The sequence below is a fragment of the Physella acuta genome, unplaced genomic scaffold, assembly GCF_028476545.2.
Source record: "Physella acuta isolate Inbredline_101_S28 unplaced genomic scaffold, ASM2847654v3 ptg000311l, whole genome shotgun sequence".
NCBI classification, from domain to species: Eukaryota; Metazoa; Mollusca; class Gastropoda; family Physidae; genus Physella; species Physella acuta.
This window is the reverse complement of record NW_026731830.1, coordinates 1,048,155-1,064,811: the sequence shown is the minus strand read 5'-3', so window position 1 is coordinate 1,064,811 and position 16,657 is coordinate 1,048,155. Positions and strand designations below refer to the sequence as shown.

Genomic DNA, 16,657 nt, shown 5'->3' with positions numbered 1-16,657 from the left:
TGCACCTTTCACATCAGTTAAATCTCGCTTCAGTGATGCAAAATACGATAATCTCAACCCAAAGTAGTGTAATTTTTTTTTCCATTTACTTTTCAATTCTACAGTAATAAGAATTCCCAAGTATAATCTCTATTTTAGTTATGTAAACACTAAAATAATGATAGTGCATGTCCTCGCAAGCTAAAGACAATTACAAATTACAGATACATGGGGCGTCTTCGCCATTAATTTGTTTCTATAAATATATCTTGAAGTTTAATCAACACGATATACATCGATGTGGTCAAATGGTTGAGTGTTCGACTGCTAACCTGAAAGTCACGAGTTCGGATCCCCGAACTTGAGCCAGTACGACGTCTCTGAGACCACCTATCTCTGATGGGTACCTAACTCACGTTTGGGCTAGTAAACGCAACTTGACATAGTGCTGACTACACTATCCATTTACTTTCCGAGGTTACTGAATCAAATTAATTCTACTTCACCTGCTCGCATGTAACGTTAGTTTCTTTCGGGTAGTGTATTTAATACAACGATAAATGCAAAACCAATCTTTGAAAAAACCGGTTAGGGTTGAAAAACCCAGCTATCATTGAAATATAAAATCATGTAGATATAAATTAGATCATTCATTGTTGCATTTTAAAATAAACCGGGAGTGATTTCCCCTAAACTTTCTCGAATATTCTTATATAACACTAAGATGGATGTCAACTCAGGATAAAGAAACTATTTTTAATCCATTTTTAATTACTTAAACTTTTTATAATAGAAAGAATCTCGTAGATAAAGAATTGCCCACCAATTGAACGCCAAATGATATACGTATAATAGTGCGGAAAACTAGTACTTTATAAATTCATATTGATATTTGTACACGATTACAATATCTCCTCTATACCCTGTATGCGAGAAAGTAAAAATGACATAATTTTAAATGTTCTTAACTAAGTGGATTTGTTTTTATAATAATCAGCCATTATAGCCGTAATACATATATAAAGTTTACTCTACAATTGTTTAACTTACAGTGTCTAAATTCAGCACACACAGGTTATTTAGATGTGAACAATGGCAGAAAGTTGTGAAAGTATTCCATTCGGCTGCAGATATTTTGATTTCATCGGTCTGAAAACCCTACTTGAAAGAAATAATGTTTGCTTAACCATCACTTAGAAACAAATTGATGGAATAGATCACGTGAGGTGATGACGTTACATTTGGCCACGCCTCCTCTACGCCACGCTGTAACGTGGTGTGTCAAGAATAAACCTTTGTATGCTGAAAAATAATCATACTCGAAGCAATGTCAACATAGATTCTTCCCGGCACCTCTTTGCGAGGAAAAAAGTCTGGAAGAAACACTAAATGTCAACAAAAATACCGTAGCTAGGAGACAGCAGATGAAGCTGCTGCCCTGAGAGGGGGAGGGGGTGGGGTGGGAAGGGGGTGCAAACAGTGGGAAAAGTAATAAGAAGCACATTGTCAGCTGCATTACTAAATAATAGGACAATGGATTTTGATTCCTGACAGGTTGAGCTAATTTTTTTTTTTTCACATCAATTATTATTTACAACACATCAATATGTTAAGGGATAGTTACTGGTAAAAGGCGCTACACATTTTTTTTTCCGAAAGGGGGGGGAGGCTTTGAATAACTATATAAAGGCGGGGAGCGGGGGGTGTGGGGGGGGGGGGGGGGCGGGGGATGCTGCGTAAAATGTACAGTTTGCCCCGTGCGCTACGCTGGTGGTCAACAATAATTTTATTCAACACGACTTCTTTTTTGAAATCCGTCATATGATTTCTACTTCATCATTGACTGTTTTTGAGCTACGTCAATTTGTAAATGTTTCTTTTTTAATTAAAATTATTACTGAATATAAAATATTGTATATGTTAGTCTATTTATTGGACGCATACGTAGGCCTACTCATTAGCGAAATCTTTTTCTAAAATGTATACACCCGCAATACTACTAGTCATGCTTGGTAATCAAAGGCGTGTTCATTATTGCTTATCCCCACCCTCTGCTACATACACCATTGCCCCCATGTTTCTAAACTATTGCTGACAAATAAAGACAAAATAAAACACATGCGTTTTTTATTTTTATTTTATTTTGAATACTACTTAATTAAATTATACAACAGAAGTAAACAATGATTACGAGAGATACGATAAAGAAAACAAAAGAACAAAAATGTTATAAATACTAATTTTATAACTTTAATGGTCTTCCTTTAATGACTTTGATAATTGTACCAGATTTCTCATTTTATCATCCTCCTTAACCACTTCTTTTAAAAACATCTGAACCCCCGCCGACTTCGGATAGAATGTCGTCCCACTTGTGCAACCCCTCCCCCCTCCTCCTGAAAACCTAACTATTCAAAATTACCCTGCATTTAAAAAAAAAAAAACGAAACATTAACTAAAATTTCAAAACATTACTTATTAAAATAGAGGAGTGTGACGTCACCTACTTAAAATTCGCTCCCTTCCTATAGCAATACATCCTCAGCCATCAGTGTTTCTTTCAGGAATCTCTTCATTCAGCCCCCCCCCCCACCACCCCGGAAATTTTAGTCCGCTCCTCCGACAATTTAAAAGAAACACTTATAATCATTCCGTGTGAAGTGTCACGTTATTTTATGACGACATTTACTACAGGGTGGATATAATTTTGAAATGGTAGAGCAAACACTAACTAATGCATTTACAAATATTTGAGATGAACAGATAACACATTAGGTTAAACTAAAGCCACATTATTTCCCTTATCCAATTATGGGGTCACCATGACCTGGTGTAGGTGTAGGGTCAGGCACAGGGGTTTTGATCTGATCAAACTCGACCTCCGACTTGAAACTGTGGTCTGTGACTTGCCCTGGAACACCTGCTGCAGCATTGGGGTCAAGGGGAGAGTAGAGTGGACCCAGGTCAGACCCCACACAGTTGTGGCACCAGAGGTAATTATCCGGGTCGTACCGTTTCTTGATCTCCAACAGTCTGGTAAGAAAGGGAAGATTAGGTACATTTTGGTCATAGGAAAAAACGTCTGGTTAATTCTCGATCTATAGGGAATCTCCAGACCTGTTGGCGATACAAACACATTAGAGTCATTCTCGCATTAGAAAAACAATTGGCTAGGTGAAAAGATGCGATCTTTAGGTATACAGTTTGTTAATAGGAAACACGACTGGTTATTTTGGATTTCCTGTTAGAAAACAATAGGTGCTTGTTGGTAAAGGTAAATGACTGGTTAATTTTCGGAGTGATGACATCTCTAGGATTCTGGTGGGAAAGAGAAAAATAAGTACAGTTTGGTAATAGGAATAATGAATGGTTAATTCTTGAAGTATAAGGGGTCTCCACAAATTTCGTTAAACAGAAGATAGTAGGTGCTGTTTATTTAAATAGAAAAACAGCTGTCTAAGTCTGGGAGTAGATTGGATCTTCAAAAGTTTGGTGATACAAAACATATTTGGGTCAAGGGGGGAGTAGAGTGGACCCAGGTCAGATCCCACACAGTTGTGGCACCAGAAGTAAATGTCCGGGTCGTACCGTTTCTTGATCTCCAGAAGTCTGGCGGGGAAGAGAAGATTATGTACATTTTGGTAATGGAAGTATAGACTTAAATATATCCCAAAAGATCGCATCCCACACAACCGATCTATTTTCCATTGCGAGAATGACTCTACTGAATTTGTATCGGCGGGGTCGAGTCGGTAAAGCTTATGGCTGCTAAACCGATAAGTCTCGAGTTCAAACCCTCGTACAGATGTGGTTTGTTAGCTTGTGACAGCCACTCTTCTAGGAGAAACAACTCCAAAATCAAACAACTGCTGCCTTGTAGTTTGTTCTTGCTTGGACAAAGGCGTTGGGAGCACATGAAGAAAAAAAAGAAGACTGGGTAATGGAATCATCGGACCATATGGCGAATAACATGTTGACTGGTAATACATAATTATGTTCGAGAAAACCCCACATAAATTACAATAAAGAACGAAGAAGAAGAAGATGACATACTTTTTAAAATCATTTATATTTACCAAACTATCTATGTTCTATATTGTTAGCTGAAAATTGCGAAAAAAATTTCGGATACAGACCACATAAAAAACTACTTACTACTCTCCACTCACCCCTGTAACAAAATTTACCTACCTGTCGTAGGTGCTGATGTTTCCCCAGAACCTGTTCTTCCAATCCGGCATATCCTCCGCGGGTTCATTCAAGTATGACCCGGTGCCAAATGCATACAGCCTCTCAGCTACAGATATCGTAGCCTCGATCCCGTCCTCATCTGCATAACCCGACTCCATTGGCCAGTTTTTGCCACAGGTCATGGCCATGATACCAGTTCTGAAAGCTGGGTGGATAGGAGTGCTTCCCCCTGACGACGCGGCCATATTGCCTGTTAAACACAAATACATGTACTCTGCTAACAGTGTTTAACATTAAAAACATGACATAAATCCTATACTTCACGTTTTATCAACCCCATACTTCTTGCTGTATGAACCCCATACTTCTCATTATATTGATCCTACACTTCCCATTGTATGAAATCCATACTTCTCATTATATTATTCCCACAATTCTCATTGTATGAACTCCATACTTCTCATTGTATGAACTGCATCCTTCTCATTGTATCAACCCATACTTCTCATTGTATGAACTACATCCTTCTCATTATATCAACCCATACTTCTCATTGTATGAACTACATCCTTCTCATTGTATCAAACGATACTTTATTTTATGTTCACTTAATTCTTAATACCTAAACACGATAGTAATTTAATTCAAAGAAGAAAATTATATTTTATTTCAAAATATCTATTTTTAGATAAATTGTCGGTGCATTTGAATGCCATGTTTAATTAAAATAATGCACTTAGATCTATGTTTACATTATGCAACCTAGTATTGAGATATGGATCTCCAGCATTTTAAAAATACTTTCATTAGTATCACAGTTAACTCAAAGTACCATGATGCATCCTCAGTTTCCCTACACATACATCTAATGCCGAATGTATAGGGCCTACTTATATTTTCAATAAACATATTAGATGTCCAATCATAAATCAAGTGTCCTGAAACGTGTCCAAATATGCAGTGGCGTAGCGAGGTCGGGTGTCACCCGGTGCGGCACTTAATAGTGTCACCCCCCCAGATGCGTAGCGACCTTCCCGGGGACAAACTTTCAAGTTTTCGATTTGCACCCCCCCCCCCTCTCAAACTTTCGATTTGCACCCCCCCCCTCAAGTTTTTCTCTATATATTTTGCTATTTTTTGCCTTGGTGTCACCCCCCTAAATGGTGTCACCCGGTGCGGTCCGCCCCCCGACCCCCCCTCGCTACGCCCCTGCAAATATGTATAATTTGTCGAGAATTATATCGTCTTCAAGCATATATAATGTATCCAGAATTAGATTAGTTTCGTGACACATAATAAGTCCTCAGACATATATCATATGTCCAGATACATATCAAGAGTTCAGAATCATATACAGTGTCAAGACACATATCACATGTCCTGGCATATATCACGTGTTCTGACACATATCCATTGTATACATTTAACGAGTCAAGACACATATCCATTGTACTTATAAGTTTAAAGTGTCAAGACACATATCACATGTAGTGATAAAGTGTTAAGACACATATCACATGTACTGATAAAGTGTCAAGACACATATCACATGTACTGATAAAGTGTCAAGACACATATCCATTGTACTTATAAGTTTAAAGTGTCAAGACACATATCCATTGTACTTATAAGTTTAAAGTGTCAAGACACATATCCATTGTACTTATAAGTTTAAAGTGTCAAGACACATATCCATTGTACTTATAAGTTTAAAGTGTCAAGACACATCCATTGTACTTATAAGTTTAAAGTGTCAAGACACATATCCATTGTAGTTATAAGTTTAAAGTGTCAAGACACATCCATTGTACTTATAAGTTTAAAGTGTCAAGACACATATCCATTGTACTTATAAGTTTAAAGTGTCAAGACACATATCCATTGTACTTATAAGTTTAAAGTGTCAAGACACATATCCATTGTAGTTATAAGTTTAAAGTGTCAAGACACATCCATTGTACTTATAAGTTTAAAGTGTCAAGACACATATCCATTGTACTTATAAGTTTAAAGTGTCAAGACACATATCCATTGTAGTTATAAGTTTAAAGTGTCAAGACACATATCCATTGTAGTTATAAGTTTAAAGTGTCAAGACACATATCCATTGTACTTATAAGTTTAAAGTGTCAAGACACATATCCATTGTACTTATAAGTTTAAAGTGTCAAGACACATATCCATTGTAGTTATAAGTTTAAAGTGTCAAGACACATATCCATTGTAGTTATAAGTTTAAAGTGTCAAGACACATATCCATTGTAGTTATAAGTTTAAAGTGTCAAGACACATATCCATTGTACTTATAAGTTTAAAGTGTCAAGACACATATCCATTGTACTTATAAGTTTAAAGTGTCAAGACACATATCCATTGTACTTATAAGTTTAAAGTGTCAAGACACATATCCATTGTACTTATAAGTTTAAAGTGTCAAGACACATATCCATTGTACTTATAAGTTTAAAGTGTCAAGACACATATCCATTGTACTTATAAGTTTAAAGTGTCAAGACACATATCCATTGTACTTATAAGTTTAAAGTGTCAAGACACATATCCATTGTACTTATAAGTTTAAAGTGTCAAGACACATATCCATTGTACTTATAAGTTTAAAGTGTCAAGACAGATATCACACGTCCTGATACCTGTAAATTGTCAAGACACATTTCACACGTCCTGACACATATAAAGTGTCAATACACATATCATATTTCCTGAAACAGATCAAGTGTCCAGACACACATATGTCATGTCACATACCTCCAATGAGAGTCCCTGCACATCCCATCTCGACGTCCAACATAAAATGCAACAAGTCAACAAATTTGGTCAGTGTTGTGTTATTGACCAGTGTCTCAGGTTGGATGAAGCTGTTGAAGACATACTGCACGCCATATGGATCGGTCACAGCATGCACCTGTCAACGACATTAACTTTATTAGTATAGTTAATTCTAAACATACAACATATCAGACACAATTAACTTTATTAGTCTAGTTAACTCTCATCATACAATATATCAGACACAATTCACTTTATTAGTCTAGTTAACTCTCATCATACAATATATCAGACACACTTAACTTTATTAGTCTACTTAACTCTCATCATACAATATATCAGACATAATTCACTTTATTAGTCTAGTTAACTTTCATCATACAATATATCAGACACAATTCACTTTAAAAAAATAACTGAGAAAATATCTCAGGGGAGATCAGCTCCAAAAATTATACAGACACAATATCAGAATTATAAAGAGAAAATAGTACAGTTACGTAATCATATTCTCTCTCATTCCCCCCCCCCCCCCCCACCTTTACTCTGAATTTATTTCTAAGGGTATGTTTTATGTTAGTTTTCGGCAAATACATTCGTCTTGAGCGACATTAAAAACTGTTTACAGGATTTAGCAAAACATGCGATATAAAACACACATTGATGTTCATCAAAACCATTCCCCACGCCTGCCGCTGCTTTGCGAAGTTTGATTTGAGAGGAGTCTAATTTAAGAAGAGTCTGATTTGAGGAGAGTCATGATAATATTATCTACTGCAGTCACCTCGTATTCCAGGAAGGTCTTGTACCAGTGGTCTTCAGAATAGATCACCGCTGGATGCTTTAACAGAGGATCAATCTGTGGAACAAGATCGAACATATTGCAGACTTTCACGTTCACTAAGGAATCAACACTCTTTTGAAATATATATAGGCACTAACCCTAAACAGCAAATAAATATTGCCTCAGAGAAATCAAGGAACAAATAACTGTAAAGATTTATCAAACCCGGCTGTCGTGAATTAGCTGACTTAATGGCATGATTTATCTAACCTAGCTGTCGTGATTTATCTAACCTAGCTGTCATGATTTATCTAACAGCTGTCATGAAGTATCTAAATTAGCTGTTATGATTCATCTAACATAGCTGTCATGATTTAATTCACCTAACTTTCATTAATTAACTGACTTACTGTCATGATTTAACTAACCTAGATGTCATGATTTAACTGACCTGTAAGTCATGATTAAACTTACCTAGCTGTCATGATTAAAATAAACTGACTTAGCTGTTATGATTTAATTGACCTAGCTGTCAAGTTTAATTGACCAAACTGTCATGATATACCTGACCTAGCTGTCATGATTTCACTAACTTACTCCCACGACTTATCTAACCTGACTGTTGGAAGCAGACGAGTTGGAACCGAAATGGTTGAAGAACACGAAGAGACTCCCCGTATAGGTCGTGAACTGGACGGGGTCAGGGCTGGTGATGACGTAACCGCCCCAGTCTGGGGACAGGCCGTTGACGATCTTCAAGGCGTCAGCCACGGCTTTCTTGTTGAATGCAAAACCTGGATCGGAAGGAGCAGAGACTATTATTTTAACGTGCCTTAAAGTGGTGATAATACTTTTCAACTGGTGTTAAAACACTTCTTTTAAAGGAAATTTAAACAGTGTTTCTTTCAGACTTTTTTCTCCGGGGAAGGAGGGGGGGGGAGGTGGACTCAATTTCCTGCGGTGGAGGGAAGGAGAGGACGTTGTTAAAAGTATATATTTTCTATATACATGTTTTTTTCTTCAGGGGGGGGGGGGGGGAGGTGGTAGACGTTCGGGTGGGGGGGGGGCAGATTAACCCCCCCCCCCCCCCCCCCCGAAGAGGTGCTTGGAAGAAACTGAATTTAAATACTCTTTAACACTTCCATTTGAGAAGAAAACAAAAAAAAATAATTTTCTCTCTATTCTCTATCTCTATTAGACATGCGACCGCACACACATTCTCTATTCTGCTTTTTAAAGTAACTCTTTTCTACTCTCTCTCACACAAATAAACACACAACACCCATATATTTTCTCCCTCTCTACTATCTCTCACACCGGTTATATTTCTCTTTTCAGGAAAATTATAACGAGCTCAATAAATTCTTGCAAGTCAGTAAGAAAACATCAGGCTAAAGAATCGATCATTTCTCTTACTAATATTACTAGCCTTTTGACCTGTGGTTTTCTACTAGAATTCTATGTTTTGCCCAACCTGACTTGGATACAATGGGATATTCAAAAGATGGAAGATATACGGTATACAGACCAGGTAAGTACACAACGGTTCATAGGGTAGATGAAGTGAAGATCATTTGTTTTAGTGACCTCTATAAATAAAGGGGCAGTGTGGTCACCACTATGCCCAGTCACCTTTACTTTCCCTAAAGTGATTAAGGTGCCCGTAACAGCTAGTTGGACTCAGGGAAGACTTAGGACTTTAGCCTGGGATCGGAACTCGAGCCGTTTGGTTTAGCCGTATAACTCTCTACCGTCCGACCACGCCGTCCCATTTTATTATTCAGTCGATACGAACTCTAATTTACTAAATCCTCCCCAAACCATGCCCCATTTTTACAATAAAACACACACACAGACACACACACAGACACACACACACACAAACAAACAAATCAAGGGAAAAAACTCACCCGTGTCATCAAAAAGGGGGATAACTGCAAGTATATTTCTAAACCTCTCAGGTGCGTAGTGCAGCTTAAACGTGAAGTCCACGACAACGCCCCAGGTGCCACCCCCACCCCCGCGGATGGCCCAGAACAGGTCCGTGTTGTCGGTGATTGTGTGGGTGCCGTTGAACTCGTAGGTCAAGGTCATCGAGGCGTTGACGACCCGGATTTTCCCCTGAAATTAAAAATGCTTGTACGATCAAATGGTGACAGAAAAGACTTGTTATTACTTTAAGCAGTTCAACTATGAGATACGTGATGGAGGAATAGGGGTGGGGTGGAGGAGTGGGGGGGGGGGGGGTGGAGGAGTGGGGGGGAGGTTGGAGGAGTGGGGGGTGGAGGAGTGGGGTGGGGGGGGGTGGCAGGGCGGTGTCGAATTCACAAATTATGAATTGTTGATAAGTGGAAAATAAAACAACTAGGTAGCGGCTTATGCTACGTCGAGGGTCAGCTCTTAAAAATTAATCTAAGTAAGAAATAAAGAGCAAGGATGTGTAGAATATAATGAATGAAAAAAAAAACAACAGAAAAGGCTTTTCACTGATAAGCATGACAATATTATCCTTACACTGATCTTACATAATGGGGCAACTCTCTTTAGATCGTTTTTTACTTCTATTTGTCAAAGCATTTCATTTCTACATCGACTGTTGGTGGTCATTTGGGTGTTATCATCTTTGTGTAAGTAATATCAGTTAATTTCTATACTAATGGGTTTTTTCTAGATCTCCTGCACATGCAGAAGTAACGTACTGGGGCGGAGTGTGCATTTTTATAATCTTTTCATCATGCCATGTTTACGATTGCAAATCTTATTCTTATTGAGTGTTTTATTTTGAAATTATAGTAAACACAGCATTAAAAATAACGGTTCACTTATTGTGACACAATGAATTTGGTTCCACGGTGTAAACACTAATCTAATGCTAGCCTTATTTGATTTGTTGGGGGGGGGGATTTTACAAATAGTGCTGATTTTTATTTTAATATGTGTTTTTGTTTTTTCCTAAGCAACTTTAATACTCCAATGAAGTTCTAATGCACACCCAGCCACCCCCACCGCATGGCATAATGGCATAAACAGCTAGAGCCCTCGTTCCGTTAAGACTGTAGATAAAAACACAAACATTTCCCACAGCGCTTGGTGCTTACATCAGCGGTGACGATCGTTGCTTCCAGAAGGTTGTCCGCAGCTAGTCCAAACTGGCGCCCTATGGGGCTGTGCCCCCCGCCCTGCGTGTAACCGCCCATGGCCACAGTGTGGGCGCTGCCGCCCACGACCACACGGCCCACGGTGGTCCCTGACTCGTCTGGACCTCGAACTTTATCAACCTGTGAATACAACTTTATCATCATGGTAGCAGAACTTTATCAACCTAGAAATATAAGTGTACCAACATGGTAGCTAAACTGTATCAAAACGTGGTATATCTATATTAACATGAAAATCTAAAAAAAAAATAATAAAAAACGTTTTAATAACAAGCTTTTATTGTAATAATTCACTAAAAAGTAGAAAATAAATTATAGACTACTATTTAAATTACTATAAAGAAAAGCGTGGGTCACTTTAGTATCTATTGGATACCTTTACTAATGTTAAGGAAGACACCCACGCTTTTCTTTATAGTAATTTAAATAGTAGTCTATAATTTATTTTCTACTTTTTAGTGAATTATTACAATAAAAGCTTTTTATTAAAACGTTTTTTATGATTTTTTTTCAGTACTTTACATGTTTTATTTACAATAGAGTTACATGACTAAAAACCATTGCGCGCCTACTGAACATCACGTTCAGTAGGCGCGCAATGGTTTTTGAACGCAGCCATTACGCGATGGCGCAGCTATTGAAGGTGATGACGCGTGTGGTGTGGTTGGCTAGACATGCCTACTAATTCGGTCCAAATTTTAATTAATTCATTAAAAATCAATTAGGCATCCAATTAAGTCAAATTTAGTTTCAGATTGCATTGTCTTCATGTCTTGACCCACGTGCCAAATGTGAATCGTATCGGTTAAGTAGAAGTTTCCGAATTTTCACTCCTGCGTTTCCGTCTAGACTGACGACAGAGGAAGTGAGTTAAATAAAAGCTTGTAAAAAGCATTAATCATGTGACTACATCCTTACAACGTCGAGAGGTCATTCAATTCATTTAAAGGGTTAATCTGCTAAAATGAAGAAACAAAAAAGAATGTCAACTTTATCTTAAGAAACCGCGTCTAACCCCAATGTGTAATTTTATCTTAAAAAATAATTATAAATAAATAAATAACCATTTGTGTCAGTTTACTTTTAAGATAGTTCGTAACAACTAATATTTTTTAGTGATCTCTTCTTATAAAATAACGAAAACTATTTTCAACCAACAGCCACTAAGTCATTTTCACTTAGAACTAAAAAAAAAACACTCAGTATAGGCACATTTATTTCAACCTTTAAAGCGATAAGCTGATTTTGAAGCATGTGCTTTAAAAATGGGATAACATTAATTGCAATGTTTACAAATTTGTGTTTACTTCCAAACAATTATTTTTAGAAACGTAAATCCACTTCAGGGCAAATTTCTGTTGACTGAACGAAACCCCACTAAAGTTAGTATCTGCTATCAAAGATAAAACCGTTGCAGAACAAAAGCCCACTTACCTCTGTGTAGACCTCCAGCCAAGAAGCCCCTGTCTGAACTTTAACCTCCCCAGCCTTGTTCCTCACCGAGTCCAATTTGACCTCAATTCTATTCATAGATATTAAAAACAGGTTCAAACTTCCGTCATGCGTAGACCGGCCGATGTAGTCGTGACCGGAAGAGCGTACGGTGAGATGGAGGTTGTGACGTCTAGCGTACAAGATGGCTCGCTGAACGTCTTGGATGGTGGACGGCACGACGATAAACCCTGGCAGTTTGGTTTTTCTGATGTTGTGGATGTAGGACGCGTTCACTGAAACGGGATTTATGCTAGTATTTTAGGAATAATCGTATAGTTAGTGCAGGTAAATGGAACGGGTTTTTTTTTTGCATTGGTATTTTAAGGTATATCGAAGTGTAATAACTGTATAGTTAAAGAAGATAAAATGAAGATAAAATGGGATCTTTGCTAGAATATTAGGTTAATCGCATTATAATAAACGTATACTTAGTACAGGTAAAAATAGAACGGGTAAAAATAAATGTATAGTTAAAGAAGGTAAAATGAAACTGACTCTTTGCTGGTATTATAGGCAAGTCGCAATAGAATAATGTTACACTTAGTACAGGTAAAAATAGAACGGGTAATTTGCAATGGTATTTAAGGTTCATCGAACTTTTCCTTCTTATTCCCCAACACACTTAAGTATACATGCCAACTTATTTTGCGCCATATAGGCCGTTGACTCCAATTTCAGCCTGTTTTTCTTTTTGGATTGGCTTCCCTAGCCTTTGTCCAACCAAGGACAAACTACAAGGCAGCAGTTGTTAGATTTTGGTGTTGTCTCTCTTAGAAATATACTGTCCCTAGCTATCGTACCTCTTCTGTCCGAACTCGAGACTCTTTGGTTTGACAACCATAAGCTATACCGACTCGCCCTCGCCGACACCCTGTTGAACTATAATAATCAATTTTCTTTCCCGTTCATGCCCGAAGCACAGGGGCAGATGAAGTAGAGTTCATCTGTTTCAGTGCCCAGCCACCTTCATTTTCCGTTACGTAAGTAAGGTACCCATTAGTGCTGGGTGGACACAGATTCGTTTTACTGACTATCCCGTAATAGACGAACTATTAGCAGTTTTGAATGTGCTTACTATAGCCAGCACAAAATGGAGACATCACGGTGGCCTTTGACTTTTTGTTGAGGAAATAATAGACGAATTAGCAGTATGTATTCAACTTACTATAGCGATCATCAAAGGGAGATATCAGATCACCGTCCAGCTGCTGACCAATGTAGGCAAAATCTACGTGGTCTGGGAACCCCAGTTGACCTGGGTAGACTCTAGACGGCCATGTTTGGTTCTGTCTCCATGACAACACGGAGGTGACGCCCAGTAGAGTGACAGCACACAACGCCGTCCAGTACCTGGGGAGGGTTAGTAGTGTGTAGTAGGTGAGTACAGGTGAGCTGTTCAGGTAAATAGGTGATAAACACGTGACAAAAGTAGAGCTGCCTAATTATTCCATTTCTTAATACACTAAGGATAAAACAGGATACTTTTAGATAAATTAGCGGAGCGTCTATTTTGTTCTAAAAAACGAACCATTGTTTAAAATTTCACAGAAATTTAGTACTTTTTTAAAGTTTGTTGTGGGGAGGGGCGTAGGTATGTTATGAGTAAAACGGTGACTTATTTATAGTGTTATATATATATATATATATAAAGGGGATAAGGTGTGTCTGGTTTTATTAGACGACAAGGCGACAATATCTAAGAAAACGTGACGTATTTTTTTTATCAATCATCCCTGAAAAAAAAAAATGAAATGTCTAAAACGCATAGATGGTCAGATTAACGGCAAGTCTTTTTAAACAGACATAGAAAACAGATACCCCACCCCTGTGTATTTCATATGGGTTATTTAGTATAAAATGTATGCATTGACTAATGAATCTTTCCTAATTCCTAAAACTGATGTTAGGTTTAGCCTAATACCGAGTTTAAAGCAGTAGTTTTTAAATCATTATCATCCTCCACATAATTATAGAACGAAAAGCATGTAAACTTGGAATCTGCGAAATTCTATACATAAATCTTCGTCGTGCTGAAGTTTTTGGCTGTTTGTTAAATCACAGAGTACACGCAAAGAGCCCCCCTTTTTTTAAATCGCAAAATACACTTAATGACCCTATTTTTAGTAATCACAGGATAATAGTAATGATCCTTTTTTTTCAGACCTTCATTTCGATAACGCAGGAGAATAATAATTTTTTTTTTTTTTTTTTGCCTCAGACACGTAATTTATAGCGTCAGTTGTGTGTTCGCGAACACACAAGAAGAATAATTAATGTTTCTTTGACACTATTAGGTCATAAAGCGATGGGTTTATTTCCTGTATCTGGATCCAACATAAGAAATCAAAATGTGTAGACTAATGGAACGTTAGAGTACATTATAACATTAATAGTAAAATGTTAAATTTTAAATTACAAAACTAACTTGGATACTTAAAAAAAAAACTTACATTTTTATTTCACACGAATTATTTCCTTACTTGATTCTGTACAGATAAGAGAAAGGTTAGACAACTCGGCCTATGTCTTGCACTACAAACCTCGGTAATCCTCCTTTATAATCGCTCCTATTTTCACCCAGCTTACCGTAAATCACATGTTAATCGCCCTTCAATTATCCACTTTTGATATTTTTGTAGGATAGTTCTACCATTCATGTTTTCGTCATGTAAAAATAGAAGAGTTCGTATTCAAGAAAATAATTACTACGTCCGTAAAGTAAAGACCGGAATAAAAACAGACATCATTAACGAAAAGAGTAGGCCGACAGGGGCAAATACCCCCCCCACCACTTACCCATAATTTTAAAACAATTATTTTAGAATAGGTATAACAAAACTCCAGATCTACCCCAAGCCCCGTCAGTAATTTTAAAATATGTCATATTGGACTAGTAGAATGGTCGAATTGTAGAGCTTATGACTGCAAACCGGAAAGTTTCCAGTTCGGATCCCGGGCTCGAGTCTGTGGACGTTTCGGAGTCCACCCAGCTAATGAGATCCTGACTCACTTTAGGGAAAAGGTGACCATATTCTCCTCTCATATGCCATGGTCATTAAACAGATGAACTCTACTCCACTTGTCTTGTGCAAGAATGGGAATGATGATCACACGTATAGGCGTTGTAATTATTTTCTTTTCAGAAACAAATATGTGTAATACGATTATAAATTCACTGACAAATCCGATATTTAAATTGTTAAAATATAATAACATATTTTATACGCCCCAGGTTTTTAAGAATGTACAGTAAGACAAACTGAACAAATATGTACCGTGACATTAAAAATATATTTTTTGACAATATTTGTATAAGACCATGCCCGCTTACAGTGTCTGGGCCGTCTGTATTCTTTAACCGCTGTCTTTATACTGATAAGACAACCGTAAGCAAGGGTTAAATAAAACCACGTGAACGGTGACGTCAGAGAGAGGTGTGTATTTAAAAAAAAAATTAACCTGATTGTACTTAGTTCCAAAAGTGTTATTTTTACCTAAGTCAGGAATCATGGGCGTATCATTGTGTTCATGGTACGAGAGCGCCACTCACCCTGCTCCCCCCCCCCTTTCTTTTTACGCTTCTCTCTACGATATAAGCTATTATAAACCAACTATCTGTGTGTGCTCAGAGATTTATTTTAAATTCATTCAAAAAAAATTCTGTGTATTTTATGATTAGCATCAACGTTTAGGAAATGATTTAACATTCTGACAGTTACTTTATTTATTATGGTTTACCAAACTTATATATTTTTATCCATCCATCGATCTATCTGTCCATCCATCTATCCATCCTTCCATTTGTCATTCCGTCTATCCATCCTTCCGTTCATTTTCTATTAGCCCAACTGTTCATCCATCCATCCATCCGCCCATACGTCTATGCATCCGTCCATCTGCCCATACGTCTATCCATCCGTCCGTTGGAGCCGGACGTTTTCCCGAAAGACACTTGCCCGAATGCCGTTTGCCCGAAGGCCTATTTCCCGAATGGACACTTGCCCGAATGCGACAAATGCCCGAATGGACTTGACCGAATGCGACAAATGCCCGAATGGACACTTGCCCGAATCCTTCCATTCATCTTCTATTAGCCCAACTGTTCATCCGTCTTCTATCCATCCGTCCATCTGCCCATCCGTCCATCCGCCTATCCATCATCCCGTTCATCTTTCTATTAGTACAAAAGTTCATCCGTCTAACCATCCATCCTTCCACTAATTTGTCCATCCATTAATCCTTCCTACACTCTATCCATTTATCT

At 37.7% G+C, this 16,657-nt stretch overlaps 2 protein-coding genes across 4 annotated transcripts in view; one reads left to right on the top strand and one right to left on the bottom strand.

Annotated features, from left to right (window-relative positions):
• Nucleotides 1-2,121: 2,121 nt before the first annotated feature.
• Nucleotides 2,122-15,744, bottom strand: LOC131940187 (uncharacterized). Of its 3 annotated transcripts, none has more exons than XM_059298814.1 (11): nt 15,725-15,744; nt 14,844-14,879; nt 13,559-13,743; nt 12,334-12,626; nt 10,840-11,019; nt 9,652-9,862; nt 8,357-8,535; nt 7,742-7,816; nt 6,937-7,093; nt 4,171-4,420; nt 2,122-3,012 (listed from the first exon to the last, which is right to left on the bottom strand). In XM_059298814.1, coding segments are annotated over exons 2-11 (1,764 nt in total). In that variant the 5' UTR covers nt 14,846-14,879; nt 15,725-15,744; the 3' UTR covers nt 2,122-2,780. The 3 variants fall into 3 exon arrangements, with proteins under 3 accessions (XP_059154797.1, XP_059154796.1, XP_059154795.1); XM_059298813.1 differs by lacking the exon at nt 15,725-15,744 and adding an exon at nt 15,669-15,699; XM_059298812.1 differs by lacking the exon at nt 15,725-15,744 and having other exon boundaries at nt 14,844-15,008.
• The window catches only part of LOC131940186 (uncharacterized), a 26,127-nt gene continuing 22,047 nt past the window's right edge, over nt 12,578-16,657 (top strand). Inside the window, exon 1 of the mRNA XM_059298811.1 lies at nt 12,578-12,678. The gene's annotated coding sequence lies outside the window, so the exon portion shown is untranslated. The remainder of the gene's footprint in view (nt 12,679-16,657) is intronic.